General features: G+C 29.3%; 1 protein-coding gene across 1 annotated transcript; it reads right to left on the bottom strand.

Annotated features, from left to right (window-relative positions):
• Positions 1 to 1,589: 1,589 nt before the first annotated feature.
• LOC135961419 (uncharacterized) lies at positions 1,590 to 17,612 on the bottom strand. Its single transcript, XM_065512919.1, has 3 exons — positions 17,582 to 17,612; positions 1,905 to 2,392; positions 1,590 to 1,694 (listed from the first exon to the last, which is right to left on the bottom strand). The coding sequence occupies exons 1-3, from the start codon at positions 17,610 to 17,612 to the stop codon at positions 1,590 to 1,592; spliced, it is 624 nt and encodes a 207-aa protein (XP_065368991.1).
• Positions 17,613 to 18,017: the final 405 nt, after the last annotated feature.

The following is an 18,017-nucleotide window of genomic DNA, read 5'->3' as shown; positions in this document are numbered from 1 at the left end:
ATGAAATGGTCCATGTACGTAATGTCATCACGTGAGAACGGCTGGAGAGATTTGGCTGATTTTTTTATTCGATTCGAAATTTTCAAGAGATGGTTTGTAAAGAAAAAAAAATCAGAAATTCCGGGTAAAACTCGGAAATTCCTTTTTTTGTGAGTCCAGTCAACTGTAATAAAAAAGCTCCCTAAAGTATGCAGTACAAATTTAGATATTTTATTTGCAAATAAATAAGAACTGGCTGGTGTGCGTGGGTTGGAGAAAATTGAAGAACTAACATTAGTAATTGCTACCGGGCGAAGCCGGGGGCGATCAACTAGTATTTAATAAAATACACAGCCATAGAGAAAATACAGAAACATAGAGCGGAAACTAGAAAAAAACTCAAACAAAAAAATTACTCAAAATAATCCCACATAGGAGTGTTGTTTTTGTTTTCACATAGTTTTTTATACTAATACATTCTCACCACTTAGGTTTTTGAAAACTGAGTTAGGTCTTTGACAAGAGATTTTCCGCTCTATGAATATTCTCTAAGCATATACCAATCAATTTGTTTCATTTTAACCACTGTCCATAATTTAAAAAGGCAAATTCAGCTGAAATAATGACAGAGAAAGTAAGAGCAAAAAAATACAAAAATCATAAGCAGAAAAAATAATAAGAAGAAAATTACCAAAAGAAATATTGTTGCTGTAGCAATTTCTTTTTAATAATTTTATGTTTTTTTCTTTTTTTTAAATCAGTCTTGATTTTTTTTGTTTTTTGATATTTTTTTTTCTTCTTTTAACTTAATAAAATAATTTTCTTTGTTTACCCCTTTACTTTGATTCGTCGGAGTTTTTTTCCTTGTTGCTGCGGCTGCTGTTAAAATGCTCTTAAGGTAATTTCTATCTAGAGCCCTATTTAAATATGTACAATTTCTTCTTTATCATCTTCTTTCAAGTGTCTGTTGTAGTATTTTCAAGGGAAATAATTAAGAATTCAAAATCTTACTTTTCTTTTTCTTAACCACATTAAAACAGATCTCAGTTATTATTTCTTTCTAAGCTTCAAAGTAGCTAAATTACAATTAACATGTTTTTTTTTCTTTGTTTTATTATTATTATTATATTTTTTTTGTAGAGAGAAAATCGCTTAACAAGTTAATTTAGGCAATTGAAGATTACATGTAGTTTAGTGTGCTAATAAAAGGTGTTTTTCTGAGCCTGATAGAACATATGAAAGGGTTAACTGTCAAACGAACTGTCATATTGAGCTCACCTTTTAATATTTACGATCTTTATACTCTGGAATATCATCATGAATAAATTGACGTTTGAACAACGCTTTTTGCCTGTTTGAACTCCGATAAAAGACAAACCAAATCGAATTTTGGAACATTTAAGGTCCGATGTCTTGTCGAAAATTTTCCTATTTAATTTACCTTGAACAAATTTCACATATTCTACACTTATTTTTAATGACTTACCCTTTCATTACTACAACCATAAAATACGCAAAAATATTTAAATTAGTTTTATTTGCCAACACAATTGAAGAGATATCACATAATAATATAACGAAAGCACATTTTAATTTACAACTCAGCACATTTAAGGTCCCCAAGATATAATTTCGTATGACATATCAATCAGATCATTAACTTCAATATAATGTCTTCTTAATTCCGACCAAGATGGCTGCAGATTGTCAGATGCCTGTGTGAACAACAATAAAAGCAAGCATTAAAAACATAAAATAAACTGAACATCTGCACATTGCACTTGAATTTACATAGATACAAATGCACAAATGCCGAAACACACATTTAAACAATTTCCTTTATTTCCATCACCCACAGACTGACTGTCATTTAACCAGCGAAAAAAAAATACACACACATCTACTGTAGACATGAATACACATACCTTGGCTTTATCCAGCAATTGTTTAAATTCCTTTTGTTGCACAGCTTTATAGAGTCGTGCAAAATCACCGCCTTCTGTAACTTTACGCGCCATTAAACTGAAAAAACGTGCACGTGGCAACGCCTGCATAACTTCGCGCATAAATGACACCAAATTCCTTTGCATCATCATCATGACGGGTACTTTGGTTGGTATGCGAAATGTACGCAATTGATTTGGTAATTTATCAATGACGCTGGCTACATCCTCTAAAGCCGTCAGCGATACATTGTGCGTTCGTACGTAATCGATTAAATCAACAAACTCCTCTGAACTACGTATTTTACCCCAATTCTGGGTGAAACGTGAACTCTGCAAATACTTGAGTGAGCTACGAAACTGTTCGTCCACAATATAGTGTCGGGCCGCAATATAGCCTATCCGTCTTCTGGGCACTAGATTAAGAAAATCACGAAAATCTTGCCTTAATTCCGCATTGGAATGAACAACTAGTTGAAATGTTAAAAAAGCAAAGAAAAATATATATTTGAAATTCAATTTCATTTTGGAGATTATCAAAAATTTCTTGTTGGTTTCAAATGAGATCGTTAACTAAATAAACGTTGAACAGTCCGCCCGTTAGATTATTTATACTTAATGTGAGCAGAGAAAAGCAGTCGAAAAGAAATTTTTATATTAGTTGCTAATTGCTTATGTTAATAAGGGTATATTATTGACTCTTAAAAGTTTCTTATGGTAGACAGAGAATTGTTATGCTAACTATTTACTAATATGCATAAACAATTTAAATAATACCACAATTTCTCTTTTATTTTTACTTTCGATTTTTTAATACAAAAAATTGAATAAACTGAAAGTACAGATATTTATTTAATTTGGACTAACACTGGTTCACTGACCTTAAAACTACTGTTTCTAAGGTACTTTCAAAATAAAGTATTAAAAAAATTGATTTTGTCATTCGGTTTGTAACATATCAAATTATTTTTCTCTGACCAACATTCTAAGACGATCTAGCTTTGTCCGTCCGTCTGTCTGTTGAAAACATAGGGCCCAAACGAAAGGAATTAATTGGCTGTAATTTTCCACAAATACTCTCTATTGATTAGGTTTGTTTGGTATTTTCCATTAGTCTCATTAATGACTTCAAAATACATAAAACGCAGTAATTAGCTTCATCTTGTAGTTATCTCCAATGTTTGGTAATGCAATGTACAAAAATATAATAAAACAAGTAAGACAGCTATATTCGGCTGTGCCAAATCTTATATACCCTTCACCAAATTGTACTTTAAAATGCAAATTTTAAATATTTTTAGGTAAAAAAAATTAAAAAAAAAAATAGTTTGATCTTCACATGGGGATTTATTGACAACATAGTAAAGAATAAAAATATGAAAAATGTATGTCAATACCTCTTATAGTTTCTCCGTACCTGCGATTTAAATTTTACGATTTTCGAGAAAAACAAATTAGTTGGCCATATTTTAGCGAATCAGCCCAATTGCCTTACTGTTATTAATTTTAAGTAAAACAAATACAAAATATTATAGTCCAGGTCAATTTAAATATAGTCTGAATGTTTTACTAAAATCGGAAAACGTTAAGCCTTAAATCTTGAGGGTCAAATGTAAAATTTTTAAATATTTGGAATTTTTCATGGAGAGATAGCGAAATATTATATATTTTTGGCCCGATTTTGATGAAATTTAAGAAAAATATAACATGAAGTCTAGTATTTATTATTAAGAGCAATTTTTTTTTAAATATTTTTTGCAAAAATTATTTTTTTTTTGTCGTATATGAAAAAAATTTTCAATATTAGATTGTGTAAAGAATGTTGCATTGACTTATACTGCACTCAAAAAATCAACGCTCAAAGGCTGTTGCAAAAATTTGTGGCCAGAAGTAGGAAACAATTTTTAAAAATTTCTCAAATATTGAAAGAGCCCTCGCATTATAGAGATACATTTCACAATAAATCAACACATGTTGTAATTACAAATTATTTTTTCAAATCTCTACGAACCGAATCGAATCAGAAACCCATGAAAAATTATTTCGTTTTATTAAATGCTTTAACTACAATGTATACTTTACTTTAAAATAAATGAATTTTCTAAAAATAATTTTGAATTTCTCAAATAAGCCGAAAAATAAGGGGAATTTGACGATTCGACTACTTATTTTTCTACTGAAAGAAGTCATTATTTTTGTTCGCGATGTCCCAAAAGTAATCCTTTATATTTTGGCCGGAAATAAGTTTTTTTTGTTAGTAGAGTTATTTATAGAATTTTGTATTTGCAAACAAGAAATAAAAAAAAAATAAGTCGCAGCCACGAGTCGAACCACCAACAATCCGTTTGCTAGTCTGTTGTTATTAGGGTATTCAATTAATCGGGTTTCTGGTTTAATCGGTTAATCGAGCAAATAATTAATCGAGGTTTAGATTTATTCGGTTAATAATCGGTTAATTTAAGATTATTCGATTAACCGAATAATTTCTATTTTAATTTTAAATTGAAAATACAACAACGAATTTTGTGTACAAAAACATAAAAAACGGCAAATGAGGTATTTGAGATAATTTTTATAAACATATCGCCTATTTGGTGCATCATCGTCATAACTCAAAATCCTTGTTTTTTAAACTGAGTAATACAAAATATGCGCCGTTCTATAATCTTTCATCTAGTTTTATCAGTTTTCAAAAAAGTCAATTATTTTGTATTTTGTAAACTTCAAAATTAAAATTCATGTTTTCTCGTATATTTGATAAGTATAAATTTGGTTTAAATACAGATTAAAAAATATTAACATCTACTATTTATATTTCTGAAATCGCATGATTTGTTGACAATTTATTTAAGAAATAGTAAAATGTCATAAAACATTCAAAGACGTTTTTCTCGAAACGACTTTTTTTGAATTATGACGTTGTTGCAGCAAATGAGCGATGTTTGATTTTTTTATGGTTTTAGTGAGATCTTCTGAAATAATCTTTTACAAATATAATATTTTAAACGATTTTTTTCTTTAGATTTAATAAAACTTTTCTTGGGAAAAAACTCTCTCGCTGATTGTATATGTTGGAGAAATCAAAAGCATGATAAAGAATATTCCTTTTTGGATTGTTTTAGATTTTGTTTAATTTAATAGTTTCTTTTAGTTATGATAAAAGACTCATTTCAACAAAAAAGTTTCGTCTATACATGTAAATACAAACAAATTTTCAAAGACATGTAAATTCAATATGTCAGTTGTTATACATACTCACTAATCAAGTTTATTGGATGTTCAAAAAATATCTAATTTTAATTTGAAATTTGTATTTGAATTGAAAGGGAAAAATTTTAAAGTGCAAAAAAAAAGGAATTTCGGTTAATCGACACAAATTAATCGGTTTATTTGTTATTTGAAAATCGGCAATTTTAAATTATTCGAAATAAGTTATGAATAAATGTAAAATTTCTTTACATAATTTAAATTTGATTGCTTTATTATGAAAATATGGTAACACAAAAACTTTTAATTTTCTGGTTTCGGTGGAAATGCCCATATATAAATTGTTAACATTAAGTTTTTAAAAAGACAATTTGTTTTTAAATAGTAGAAAAAATTAAACATCTTTATTTAGTCTAAGTCATATGTAAAATAGCCTAGTATTTTACTAAACACCTGTAAAACATTGAAGACACAGCTTGTGAAAAATGTCCTTACTATATTTATTTATGACAAACAGTGCTTACTATGCACTTCTCACTATTGTGTATTGAAAAACTGATGTTTGCTCTTGATTGGATATTGGTTTCGTCATACCTTTTCATTAAATGTGATACTATTTTAAATTAAGCTCTAAGCTATGTAGGATTTCGTATTTTATATTTGCTGGACAAAGAACTGTTTATTTTTAAAATTCTATATCTCAATACCAAATCATCCTTAATTTTCAACCTCTCCTATAATAAATATGTATTTTATATAGTATTTTTCTAGGCTTTAAACAATGCTGGCATAATTTAGTGATTTTTCATTCACCACATTAAAACGCTCTTGCCCTGGTTTACATTTCAACGAGTAACAAAATTACTTTTAAATTTTTATCAAATTATTTGTAGTTCAAAGAACTCAAGATCAGATAACAAAGAAAATAAGTAGAGCAATAAGATTAAAGGGAAATGAAAGTACTACAAAAAAAATATATCATTAAACACACTTGCAAAAAACATTAAAAATAAACTACTTAATACAGATACAAAGCTCGAGTACACAGCCGAACAGACATATTCTAACATTCTAGTAACTAGTACATATTATATTTAGTACCGAGTACTAAATACAAACATATTAAAGTTTTATATGAGTACGTTTTTTTCTGTAAGGAATTTGATCAGTCAAACTGGTAAAGTTTTTGGAAAAGATAAATATTTTCTAGTCTAAGTGTTTTACTCAGGTCCACTTATGCTCCTTATAGGAACAACAGGAATTAATATATATATATACTTATGTAACTAAAGGGTATTTTTATACGAAAGGGATAACTGTCAAAACGAACTATCATTCTGTTTTCACTTTTTGACATTTATGATTAGCATACTCTGGTAAACCATCAAGATTGATGGTTGAACAACGCTGCCAAATTATTCAAATTTACTTTGATGAATATGTCATCGATTCGCCTATCTGAAAGACTGTTTTATCGCAAAATTGTGTTCAGCGATGAGGCTAATTTTTGGCTTAACGAATTTGTTAATAAACAAAATTGCCGTATATGGAGTGAGACCAATCTACACTAGACTCCATTACATCCAGAAAAATGCACCGTTGCGTGTGGTTTACAGGCTGGTGGCATCATCTGACCCTATTTTTCTTCAAATATGAAGCCGGAGCTCACGTTACGGCCAATGGAGATCGTTACTGCAAAATTGATTTCAAGAATTATACCTGTTAATTGGCCTCCAAATCGTGCGATTTGATACATCTCGATTATTTCCTGAAGTCACTGATTTATGCTGATAAACCTGCAACAATTGATGCATTTGAGGCCAGCATTGTTCGAGGAATGCTTGAAAAAGTGGTTCAAAATAGGATGTCCAGAATGCGCTTCGTCAAGGACAGCCGCGGTGTTCATGTTGGTTATCAGACTACACTTGGAACCTGGTTTCTCAAAGAAGGGAGCTAAACAACAACAACACTTTGAGACAGCAGTACCAACTACTGGAAAAACAAGCAAGAAGAGGCAATAGAAATCCTAGAACAATATGAGAAAACTACACCAGACAATAAACTGTATCACCAATCGAAAGTGTAACAGGAGCCAACCAGTCGCTGATAGCAGTGGTGCACTATTAACAAAAAATTATGCACAGACACAAAGATTGAGAGAAGATTTCGAAGAAATTAGTAAAGTCTCCTCGGATGCAACTACTAATGACAACGAAATTTATTAAGTAGAAGAAAATATCCCAAGTATATCAAGCAGCCCCCCAGTTAAAGTGTGATAAAGGAGGGAAGTTAAGAAATAACAGGACAGCAGGCGAAGATGGAATAGCAGCTGAAATTCTCCGGGTTGACATAGAAACCACAGCTGAACTTCTACGAACACACATCACATCAGTCTGGGAGGAGGAAAGACTACCTCCAACTTGGAAAAATGGCGACTTGAAATATTGCTACAACGGATGATATATCGCGCACACAAGATCTCCAACATGCAAGCAAATGTATAATATTTGTAAAGAAAACCAAAGCTATGAGAATCAACAACGTTAGCACCGACAACATCAAGCTACAATGCCAACCAGTTGTATACGTAGAAAACTTCTGCTATGTAGGCAGTACAGTATCAACGAATGTCGGCTCTAAAACAGACAGGCTCAATAAAGCGAGAGAGGCATTATAAAGACTGCAGTATGGAGAAACAAATATCCAGATGAACCAAACTTAGAATATTCAACGCATGTGTAAAGTTTTCTCTGTTGTACGGAAGTCAAACTTGGTTAGAATCGAACACCATCACGCAAAAGCTACAGGTATGCATCAACAAGTGCCTCAGAATCATACACAGAATATTCTGGCCTAACAATATCAGCAACATGTTTCTCTGCAACCCTACCAATGAAATGGTAGGGACAATGAGCCTCAAGGCTTAAGAAGCCATGGTCGGCCAAAGAATACATGAAAATGCACGATTCTCCAAGAACTAGGACAGTGGAATCTTACAGTGGAAGAAAAAAAAGAACTGCAATAAATCGTGTAAGATGCAGATGATTTGTGGAACCCATATGCTCCCAAGAGGTATAATAGAGAAAAAAAGTTTACTTCGATACATATGTTGCTACTATTCAATCGATTAACCGTTAATGGGTTAACCGATTAATTTTGGTCGGTTAACTGTTTGAATAATTTAAAATTGTAGATTTTCAAATAACAAATAAACCGATTAATTTGTTTCGATTAAACGAAATTTCTTTTTTTTTGCACTTTAACATATTTTTTGGTATTTATTTTTCCGTATTAATTCAAATGTCAAAGTAAAATTACGTATTTTTAGAACATCCAAGAAACATGTTTAATGAGTAACAACTGACATATTTAATTTATATGTATTTGTCGGAGGAATACATGATATTAGTCTATTATCATGAATTCCTCTGGAGACATTACTGAAATGAGGCTTTTATCAGAACCTAACATAAATAAGTATTAAAAGTATTCAAAATCAAAAAGGACTCCAATGGTATAATGGAGGATTTTATATGGATGGATAATACTAAATAAAGAACTGAGATATTGGATATTCTTGATCATGCCTAACTTTCGATTCCTCATACATCTACAATCAGCGAGATAGTTTTTTCCACGTCAAGTTTTATTAAAGCTAAAGCAAAAATCGTTTAAAAGTACATATATAGATTATATCATATTCTTTTTTAAAGATTATTTCAGAAGATCTCACTAAAATCCTAAAAAAACTAACATGTGTTTTGCCATTATTAATTTTTTGGATGAATTGTTATGTTTTGTTTGATTTTTATGTTTTGTTTTTATTAATAAAATGCTAAAATAAAGTACACAAAATTCGTGGTTTTATTTTCAATTTAAAATTAAAATATAAATTATTCGGTTAATCGAATAATTTAAAATTAACCGATTATAAACCGATTAAATCTAAAGCCCGAATAATTATTTGCTCGATTAACCGATTAAACCAGAAACCCGGTTAATTTAATACGTAGTAGCTACACCTACTCATATTCAGGAAAAACAAGTACAAGAACTAAATTAAAAATCTTTTTTATTTTTTTTAATTTTTTTAGAAAATTGTTTTTTACTTTGTTTTAAAAAGAGTTTTTAATTTTTTTTAAAACTTTTTTTTTTTGGAAAAAGAATTTTTGACCAAAAAAAAATTTTATGAAAAAAACTTCGGGTTAAAAATTATTTTTCCCGATTTTGACCCATTGTAAGTCCAACTTTCGATAGCCTAATATACATCGTTGCAATGGACTTTGAAATATCTATCAATAGATATCCATTTTGTCTATATTAATGACTTAGTAATCTAGATATAGATCAAAAATCGTGGTTGTCATGGTTTTTTCCTTATCTCTCAGCCATTTGTTGGCCGATTTTGTTGATTTTAAATAGCAAACAAACCGGAAGAATTTCCGGTATATTGATGTATGAATAGTGTATGTAAGTTATTTGGGGTCTACGAAAAGTTGATTTCAACATATCGACTTCGCTATCTATAACGATCCAGTATATATACTTTATGGGGTCGCAAATGAAAAATGTAGAAATTTCAAACGGCATGACAAACTTATAGTATATACCCTTGCCACTCATGGCGAATGGTATAAAAACAAGTACGAGAGCTATATTCGGCTGTGCAGAATCTTATATACCCTTCACCAAATTATACTTAAAAATAAAAATTTTAAATATTTTTAGGTAAACAAAATTTAAATTTTTTTTCCAGTTGTTTTTACGAAATTGTTTTTTAAATTTTAAAATTTTTTTTTAAAATTTTATAATTTTTTTTTTCAATTTTATAATTTTTTTTTTAAATTTTTTTAATATTTTGTGAAAAAAAATTTTGGTGAAAAAAATTCGGGTTAAAAAATATTTTTTTCCGATTTTGACGCATTGTAGGTCCAACTTACTATGGTCTTATATACGTCGTTGCACAGGTCTTTGAAATATCTATCATTAGATATCCATATTGTCTATATTAATGATTTAGTAATCCAGATATGTTGTCCTGGTTTTTTCCTTATATCTCAGCCATTTGTGGACCGATTTTTTCGATTTTAAATAGCAACCGAGCCGAAAGAATTTCGGAGATACTGATGTATAATTCGTGTATGTAAGTTATTTGGGGACTTCAAACACACAGGCGGACAGACGGACATGGCTATATCGACTCCGCTATCTATAACGATTCAGAATATATATACTAGGGTATTCGAATTATTCGATTTTTCACTTGTTCGAATAAAACGAATAATTCGAATAAGAGATTTTAACTCGTTCGAATAATTCGATCACGCGTTTAAAATTAATCGAATTATTCGAATAATTTAATTTTTTTTAAAAAAGTTAAGAATGAAGTTTTGATGTCGGTTTTTTAATATTTTATTGTTAAGGAAAAACAAAAAATAACGTTAAAGTAAACAATTCAAGTATTGATAATGTTAAAAAAACATTCGAAAACAAAGTCCATCATTAAATTTTCATCAAAAATATTCTGTCGTTCATTAATTCGGGTTTTAAAATGCATAACTAATTCTTTAGTAAATGAATTATTCACTTTATCTAAATTATTCATAACAAATTGTATTATACCCTCAAATTCTATCAGGGTTCCGAATATTTGCCTAATCAAGTTGTCTTAGGGATTTACACAAAGTTTGATATCATTGTCAGTGAACGTTTCTAATTTGAAATCAGGCAGTGACTGATTGACGCATTTACAAATACGCAAAAAGTTTATTACCATCGAAGACAAAGATGTTCAACGATGTTCAAAATCATGTATAAGACGAACTCCATGCTTTTGTTGCAGCAAAACGTTAGTTTGCAATATTTGTGTTTATCATGCGATTTATAAAATATTTTGCAACACTTATGTACGCGGTTAATAACATCACTTCTATACATATATTTTAAGATCATGGCCTTCATCTATTTCAATGTAATCATTATAAATGTCATCCTCAATATCACTTTCGACGACCGTTTCAAAATCACATTCTACATCACATTCAACTCCACTTTAATCTAAGTTAAAATTTTGATTATTAATTGCGATTCTTCTAATATTTCGCCAGCTAAATAGCAAATATTTTATTCCGTACCTTTAATTTTCATTGGTTCAAGTCCTAAGTTAAAAATGTTGAAAGATTTGTTTTTAGAATAGTAACTTCTTGCAGAAGGAGCTATCGGAACATTCATCTACAGTGATAGAAAGTCCCTTTGTCTTTAGTTATTTGTCGAATTTCAGAAACAATACAATTTTTGTGAGTCATTATTACTTAGTTAAATTTGGAAATATGAAAAATTTTAAGCAATTTAATAAATTTAAATATATATGAACATTTATTCGTTTTATTCGATTATTCTACATAAAATTATTCGAATTATTCGTTATTTGAAAATGGCCATTTTTAAATTGTTCGAATAATTATTCGTAAGAAATTATTCGATTAATCGAACGATCATTAGTCGAATGAATACCCTAATATATACTTTGTATATAAATGCAAATGAAAAATGTAGAAATTACAAACGGAATGACAAACTTATATATACCCTTGCCACTCATGGTGAAGGGTATAAAAATTATTATGAAATTCGGAAGTCAGATGATAGATTAATTTTACAGCTGTAATTTTAATTAAAAATTTTGAAATGTAAAAGAAATTAAAGCCATCTGAGTTCAGTTTCAACGATTCTCAAATATATTTGAAATTGCTCATTTAAGATAACTCATTCTGATTTGTTTAATTTAGTAGGTTTGTAAGTTTCGCATCTGTAGTTTGTTTGATCTCATTCCTTAACAATCATTTGACAAATTATGTATATGTCACAATAATAAGGAAAAACAAAAAGAAAAAATGCACATACAAACGAACCAAAAAAAAGCGAATCCCTTAACAACAATCTCATTATTATATTTTAATTTGTAGCACATACGCACTTTAAGTAAAAAATAAAATTTACACACAGACTCACAATGGCAAAAACCAGCATAAAAACTGTTATAAAAACACAAACAGTTTTTATGTTTAATGTCCTATAAAACATGTGTGTTGTATATAGTACATTAGACCAGCCCCTAAACTTAACTGACGAAACATTTTATGCCACTCATATAACGAAAAACAGTGCGCAAATCCAGTTACAAAACTGGATGATTCGACACGGCCCAACATATCATTCTTGTTTGTTGTTTCTTTTGCTATCAATGTTTTATAAGATATTTTTTTCTAGATGATAAGATTTAATTCAAATGTATAATAAATTATGTTAAAATCATTTCTAAAGGGGCAGGTTTAATATACATATATAGGTGTATGTACTGTTTTCGCAATTTTTGCTCTGTTTATTCTTCTGTTGTAACATCCTTAAAGCGAAATGAGAACAAAAATTAATGCCGAGAAAGAAAAAAACTATATATCGTTCATTATACTTTATGTTGGGATAATGAAAAATGAACTGCCATCTTTAGTAATTGCAGCAGTGGAAATTGTAGATGTTGAGGAATAACTAAAAAAAAAATCGAAAAAAGACAAAAAAATGCCAAACGGCTCCTAAAAGTCTGCTATTGTTTTGAGTAAGTAAGCTGCGTTTTAATGAGTGTGTTAACACATACAAGTTAACAATATAAATGTTATACCAACTGTTAAAGGGGGAGTGTGGAAAGAGCAGTTAGTAATTTAGTCTTGGAAAATTTTATTTTTTTTTAATTTTGGAGTATCTCAAAAATAAAAAAAATTAGTTTTAGAAAATTTTATTTTTTTTAATTTTTGAGTATCTCAAAAACAAAAAAAATTGTCATAAAGGATTTTTCGACTTTTTTCGTCCAAAAAGTCTATTTCGTGTTTTTTCCAGCAAAATGTCGATTCACAGAATTACCGTAAATCTTTCGATAATTAATGTTTTTCAAGTGCTGTTATTTCTAAACACAATTATGGTATTCAGGTAACAAAATTTAAAAAAAAATTTAATTTTTTATTGAAAAAAATTTTGGTATTTTTTACAATTTTGCCTATAGGATCCACATTTCCTTCGGAGATAAGAAAATACTTTGGATATAAATATAGAACACATCAACATTTCTAAAGCTGCTTTCCGTTTTCTCATCTCAGCTTTGAGATTTGTGAACATTTGGCCCAAATTTAAAATTTTGTTAAAAAATAAGTAAAATTTCAAAGGGCGTAGGCCCGACATGATCGAAAAATGGGACATGTATTTTATACCAAATTCTCCGCCGCAAAGCTATCTTACTGAAAAACATAAAATTGTTATATGTTCTTTAATAAAAAAGAGTTAAGTCACATTTTCGCCCAAAAACAGCAAAAAAACTACTATTTTTTTAATTTTTATATTGAAAATAGTCTATTTTTGGATCCATAATTGATATTGATCTGAAATCTCTTCTATATTAATAGTAATTTAGTTGTCTAACTAAAAAAAGAAATCGAGTCCATTTGGTCTAAAAGTAAACCCTATACCAAAGTATGGCATCATGTTTAAATTTCAATTCTGAAATGCCTGTAACTCGGAAATTATAAGAGATAATCAGAACAAGTGAGTCAGTTTTAAAAGAACTAGTGGAGCGCTTTTCAAAAATATAAAAATCTTTGAATAGGATGGGGAAAAAAAGGCACTTGTTTAAAAATGTTACAGGTACAAGGTACCCTGTTTTGAGCACCGATAGAGCCGCTCTTGGAGTATTTGTAGGGTCCACATTTATAACTTAAACTTAAAGAAATGCTAGATTTATTTCCAAAAACTTTTTATATTGCCCCAACTGTGCATAATAAGAACGAAGTGGTTGAGAGACACATCGGGATCTTATCGGGATCACGAAAAGCTATATTATAGCATTGAATGTCAAGGAGAACACTGTTCGTAATTGACGAAAGCAAAGACTCCTCAACACTCTTCTAAATGTCATGAGACAATGCACGGTGGTCAATTCCGGTCAAAAATCCATAACTTCTTTATTTCTTCATAAAAATGTTTGAAATTTGGTTTTTGTATTAAGAATAACATAACCGATCGATCGATAAATATTTCGATGTTCAAATACAGGGTTTGGCCAAAAAAGCATGGACGTTCCAAAAGTATCAAACAAATTGCATGTAAGTGACTGAAATTTAGTCCAAAAATAAAGAATAAAATATCTGATCGAAAACCAAATTGGTCATTCAAATTTCAGATTACATATACAAGGTTTGGCCAAACAATCATGGACGTTTTAAAAGTATTGAAAAAATTAAATTATTCATGTAAATTCCTAAATGAAGAATACCATAAGTGATTGAAAAAAATGGTCGTACAAATTTCGGAATACATATACCGGGTTTGTCCAAAAAATCATGGACGTTTTCAAATTATCGGAAAAATTAGGTTATTGATGTAAATGCCTGAATTGAAAAAATTTCGACATACAAATACATGGTTTGGCCAAATCAGCATAGACGTAAATAACTCTCAAACTTACATAATTTTTGAAATTGGTCAATAAATTACAAAAAATGTGTAAAATATGAAGGCACTGAAATCGTTCTGGTTATTGGAATGACAGATAATTGCAGCTGAAATTTATAGTACGTACTCTTGATACTTTACAGTATTAGATGTAGTTTACATTTAAGCTCTAGTAGGCTCATTTAATTAGTTCTGTACCGCAATTCTGTAACTTTTTATACTTTCCTACCGATGTCGTTAAGTAACGAAAACTATCGGTTGCTTTAACGAATTTAATATTCACTATTTGAAGTTAACGATATCTCTCGATAACAAATTTTAACGACGAATATAGTTAAAAATATAAATGTCAATATTTTTAAAATTAAAAAATCATAAAAATATTTACTATTTTTTCGTGTTAGCAGATAAATTCGTAGTCGTGTGAATAAATAATCTCATTTATATATAAAAATCAAGCATCAATTCACCCAAATATGTTCGCGAAACCTACTGAAATCAAAATAACAAGAGTTTTTTTCTAAAAATAAAAGTAACCCAGTGTAATACATATGTCTATGCCACCACAAGTGATCATTAATTCACAATTTAGATATGTGTTGTTATAAGGACAGTCGACAAATTCAGATGAATTTCCTTCTTAGAATACTGTCTTAAAAACGATTTTATAACTTTTATATAAGTTTATAATCGTATCACATCGCCAAAAATGGAAATTGAATATAGGGATAAACATTATACACTCCAGAAATGTGTTAATTATGGATATTATGCCCCAAAGTTGCTCTTAAAATTCGAATATTATTTTCTAAAATTAATATAATTGGTCAATTCACAACGTATCTTATCATGTCATATTGTCCTAATATTTCACAGTGGTTTGTATTGCTTTTCAAAATAAATATAATTGGTCAATTCACAAGGTCTCATAATGTCCTAATATTTCACAGTGGTTTTTATGCTTTTCAAGCTAAAAAAAGTCCTAAAATAAAACTACTATTTATGCTATGTTTATTGTGTTATCGTAACCATCCAGCAGAGACCTGTCCCGAATGCCTAAGAGTCGTTTAAACCGAGCCGCCGAGACGAGATATGTTAGGACATTATGACAATATGACTGATAAGAGACCTTGTGAATTGACCAAATATATGTCCAAATTTATCTTAAAAAGATAATTAAAACATGTTAATTTTTATAATAAGAACCCAAATCAGTCCGTATCTAACAAACACAAAAAGTTGACCAACCGTACTTTCAAAAAACAATTTATTTCGAATATTTATGTTACAAAACTAAATCCTAAACAATTATCGTTATGGCTTAACTAGAACATTTTATTTGTCGTTAACCTACCAACAAATTTCATTATCTACCGACTATTTTTAACGAAAATAATCGGTAAAATTTAATTCGGAATATCTCTTAACGATAAATATTGTTAACTAACGAATTTTGTTTACTTAACGACAAAATTTTGTCGTTAAAAAGTTACAGAATTGCGGTACTGGTCTTTCAAACTTTTTTTAATTTAGTTTCTATTGATTTAAAACTAGTTCTTAATCAAATCACTTTTATATAAAAAGAACACGCAAAAACTCCGTAATAATCAGGTGGAATAGTTAACTGCTAACTGTTTTATAAAAACATGTGCTAATTTGCAAAAAAATTGTTTAAAGAAAAAAGCATAGGCTACTTCGATTCAAAAGTAAAAAAATCACATTTTTCTAATATTAAAATGACAAGAAAAACCTTTGACTTTACAGCACTATAAATAACCATATAGTTACTTTATAGCCAAAATAATAATGATACTGTGTTAAGTGTTAAGAAAAATTTACCATCAAAATTTTATAAAAATTAATAAACAAAAGATAAAAATTTTTGGCCGGAATTTACCACCGTGCCTCAAACTTCAAAGTTTTTTTGAGAAGGATAAGGATTCAAGCATTTATTGGTTTCTATGGATGCTGGTTCTGATTTGAACCCGTGTCATCCTTATAAACTAATCTGTAATTCAAATAAAGTGTGTAACCTCTAATCGTTATCCGATAATGTTATATTGTATTTTATGTTTGGACGACGAGAAAAATTTTAATATTTTTTAATATTTTTGTCAAAATCTCAATTTTTTTTTAATTTTCCTCATATAAAGTTTTGAAAAAGAAAATTTATTTATCACAAAAAAAGTTTATTATTTGGACACCTAGCAGAAGATAATTTATTATCTACTTAAGATACCATTCACTAAACAGTCATAATATTTCTCTAAAATTTCAAATCACACATTTCATCATTGCCTAAAACACCCTGTAACTCCTGGTCCTCTATAAACACAACAACACCAGCAAAAACAACAAAAAAAAATTTGTAAATTGATTTTACTTCTTCTTTTGTAGAGTTGTAGTTTTTTATCATGTTTGGCGGCATGGTTGGCATTTAAGTTTTACTCTTGATAATTTTTTATTTCATTTGAAGAGTTTTTTGTTGTTCGACATTTTTTTAAATTTCATTTGCCAACTTGTTTTTTAAGTGCAGCAGTTTCTTGCTCTTCTGCCACTGCTTCCTTGTTTCCTTTCCTTTCTTTTTTATCCATGTTTATTATTTTGGCAACATGTGTATCTCTTCATTTTCGCCAATTTGCCAGCAGTTGCAACCCACACAATTCTTGGCCCCAGTTCTCACTGTTGGAAATTGTATTTCATTGCTGTGTTAATATGACTGCAGTTTTAATGCATCTTATAGAGAAGTTCAACTGCCACAACGTCTACTGCCACTACATATTACAGCAATCACTTGTACTAGCAGGTATTTAAAGGAATTTAATTTTGTAAATAAGTAACATAAAGAAAATCGTAACACATCCCTTAACTTCTTCATGCTTTTCATTAAATGTTATCGGGCCAATGTCAACCTATTGTCAGTAGTACCTTAAAATTTAGCTAGAAATAAAACCTACTCTTTTGCAGTTCTTCCTGCTGTTTATTCATTTTACTTCACATTAATTTAGCGGGTTTATTCTTCACCATGACGCCAACAAAATTTTAAACAGAGACTGTTTTGTTCCAAAAAAAATGAAAAGAAAAGAAAAACTTACTCCCAACAACTGAATCCTGCTTACAAACAAGCACAAAGTAAATGTGGCAGAACTTTAGTTGAATCTGTTATTTTTTTCGGTTCCCTCTGGAATTTATTTTTATAGTCACATTAATTCCAAGTCGTTGTGTAGGTGTGCAAAAAACATTTAAAATTGTCTTTTTTATTTAGTAAATTTACAAATCAACACATTCCACCAAAAAAAAAAGAAATTATATTTATTAAAACTACTATAGCAGTGACATTGGTAGGGACATTGACAAACAAAAACTAGAAAACCTGCAAGGAAGAATTAAATA

The sequence above is a fragment of the Calliphora vicina genome, chromosome 5 (assembly GCF_958450345.1).
Source record: "Calliphora vicina chromosome 5, idCalVici1.1, whole genome shotgun sequence".
NCBI classification, from domain to species: Eukaryota; Metazoa; Arthropoda; class Insecta; order Diptera; family Calliphoridae; genus Calliphora; species Calliphora vicina.
This window is presented reverse-complemented; position numbering and strand designations above follow the sequence as displayed.

Excerpts from the sequence above, each read along its gene's own strand:
- LOC135961419 (XM_065512919.1), bottom strand. The coding sequence starts at position 17,612 with ATGAATAAACAGCAGGAAGAACTGCAAAAGA. Across the intron at positions 2,393-17,581 it reads GCAGGAAGAACTGCAAAAGA|TTGTTCATTCCAATGCGGAA; the intron begins GTAGGTTTTATT and ends CATTTCAACTAG. Across the intron at positions 1,695-1,904 it reads AATTGCTGGATAAAGCCAAG|GCATCTGACAATCTGCAGCC; the intron begins GTATGTGTATTC and ends TTGTTCACACAG.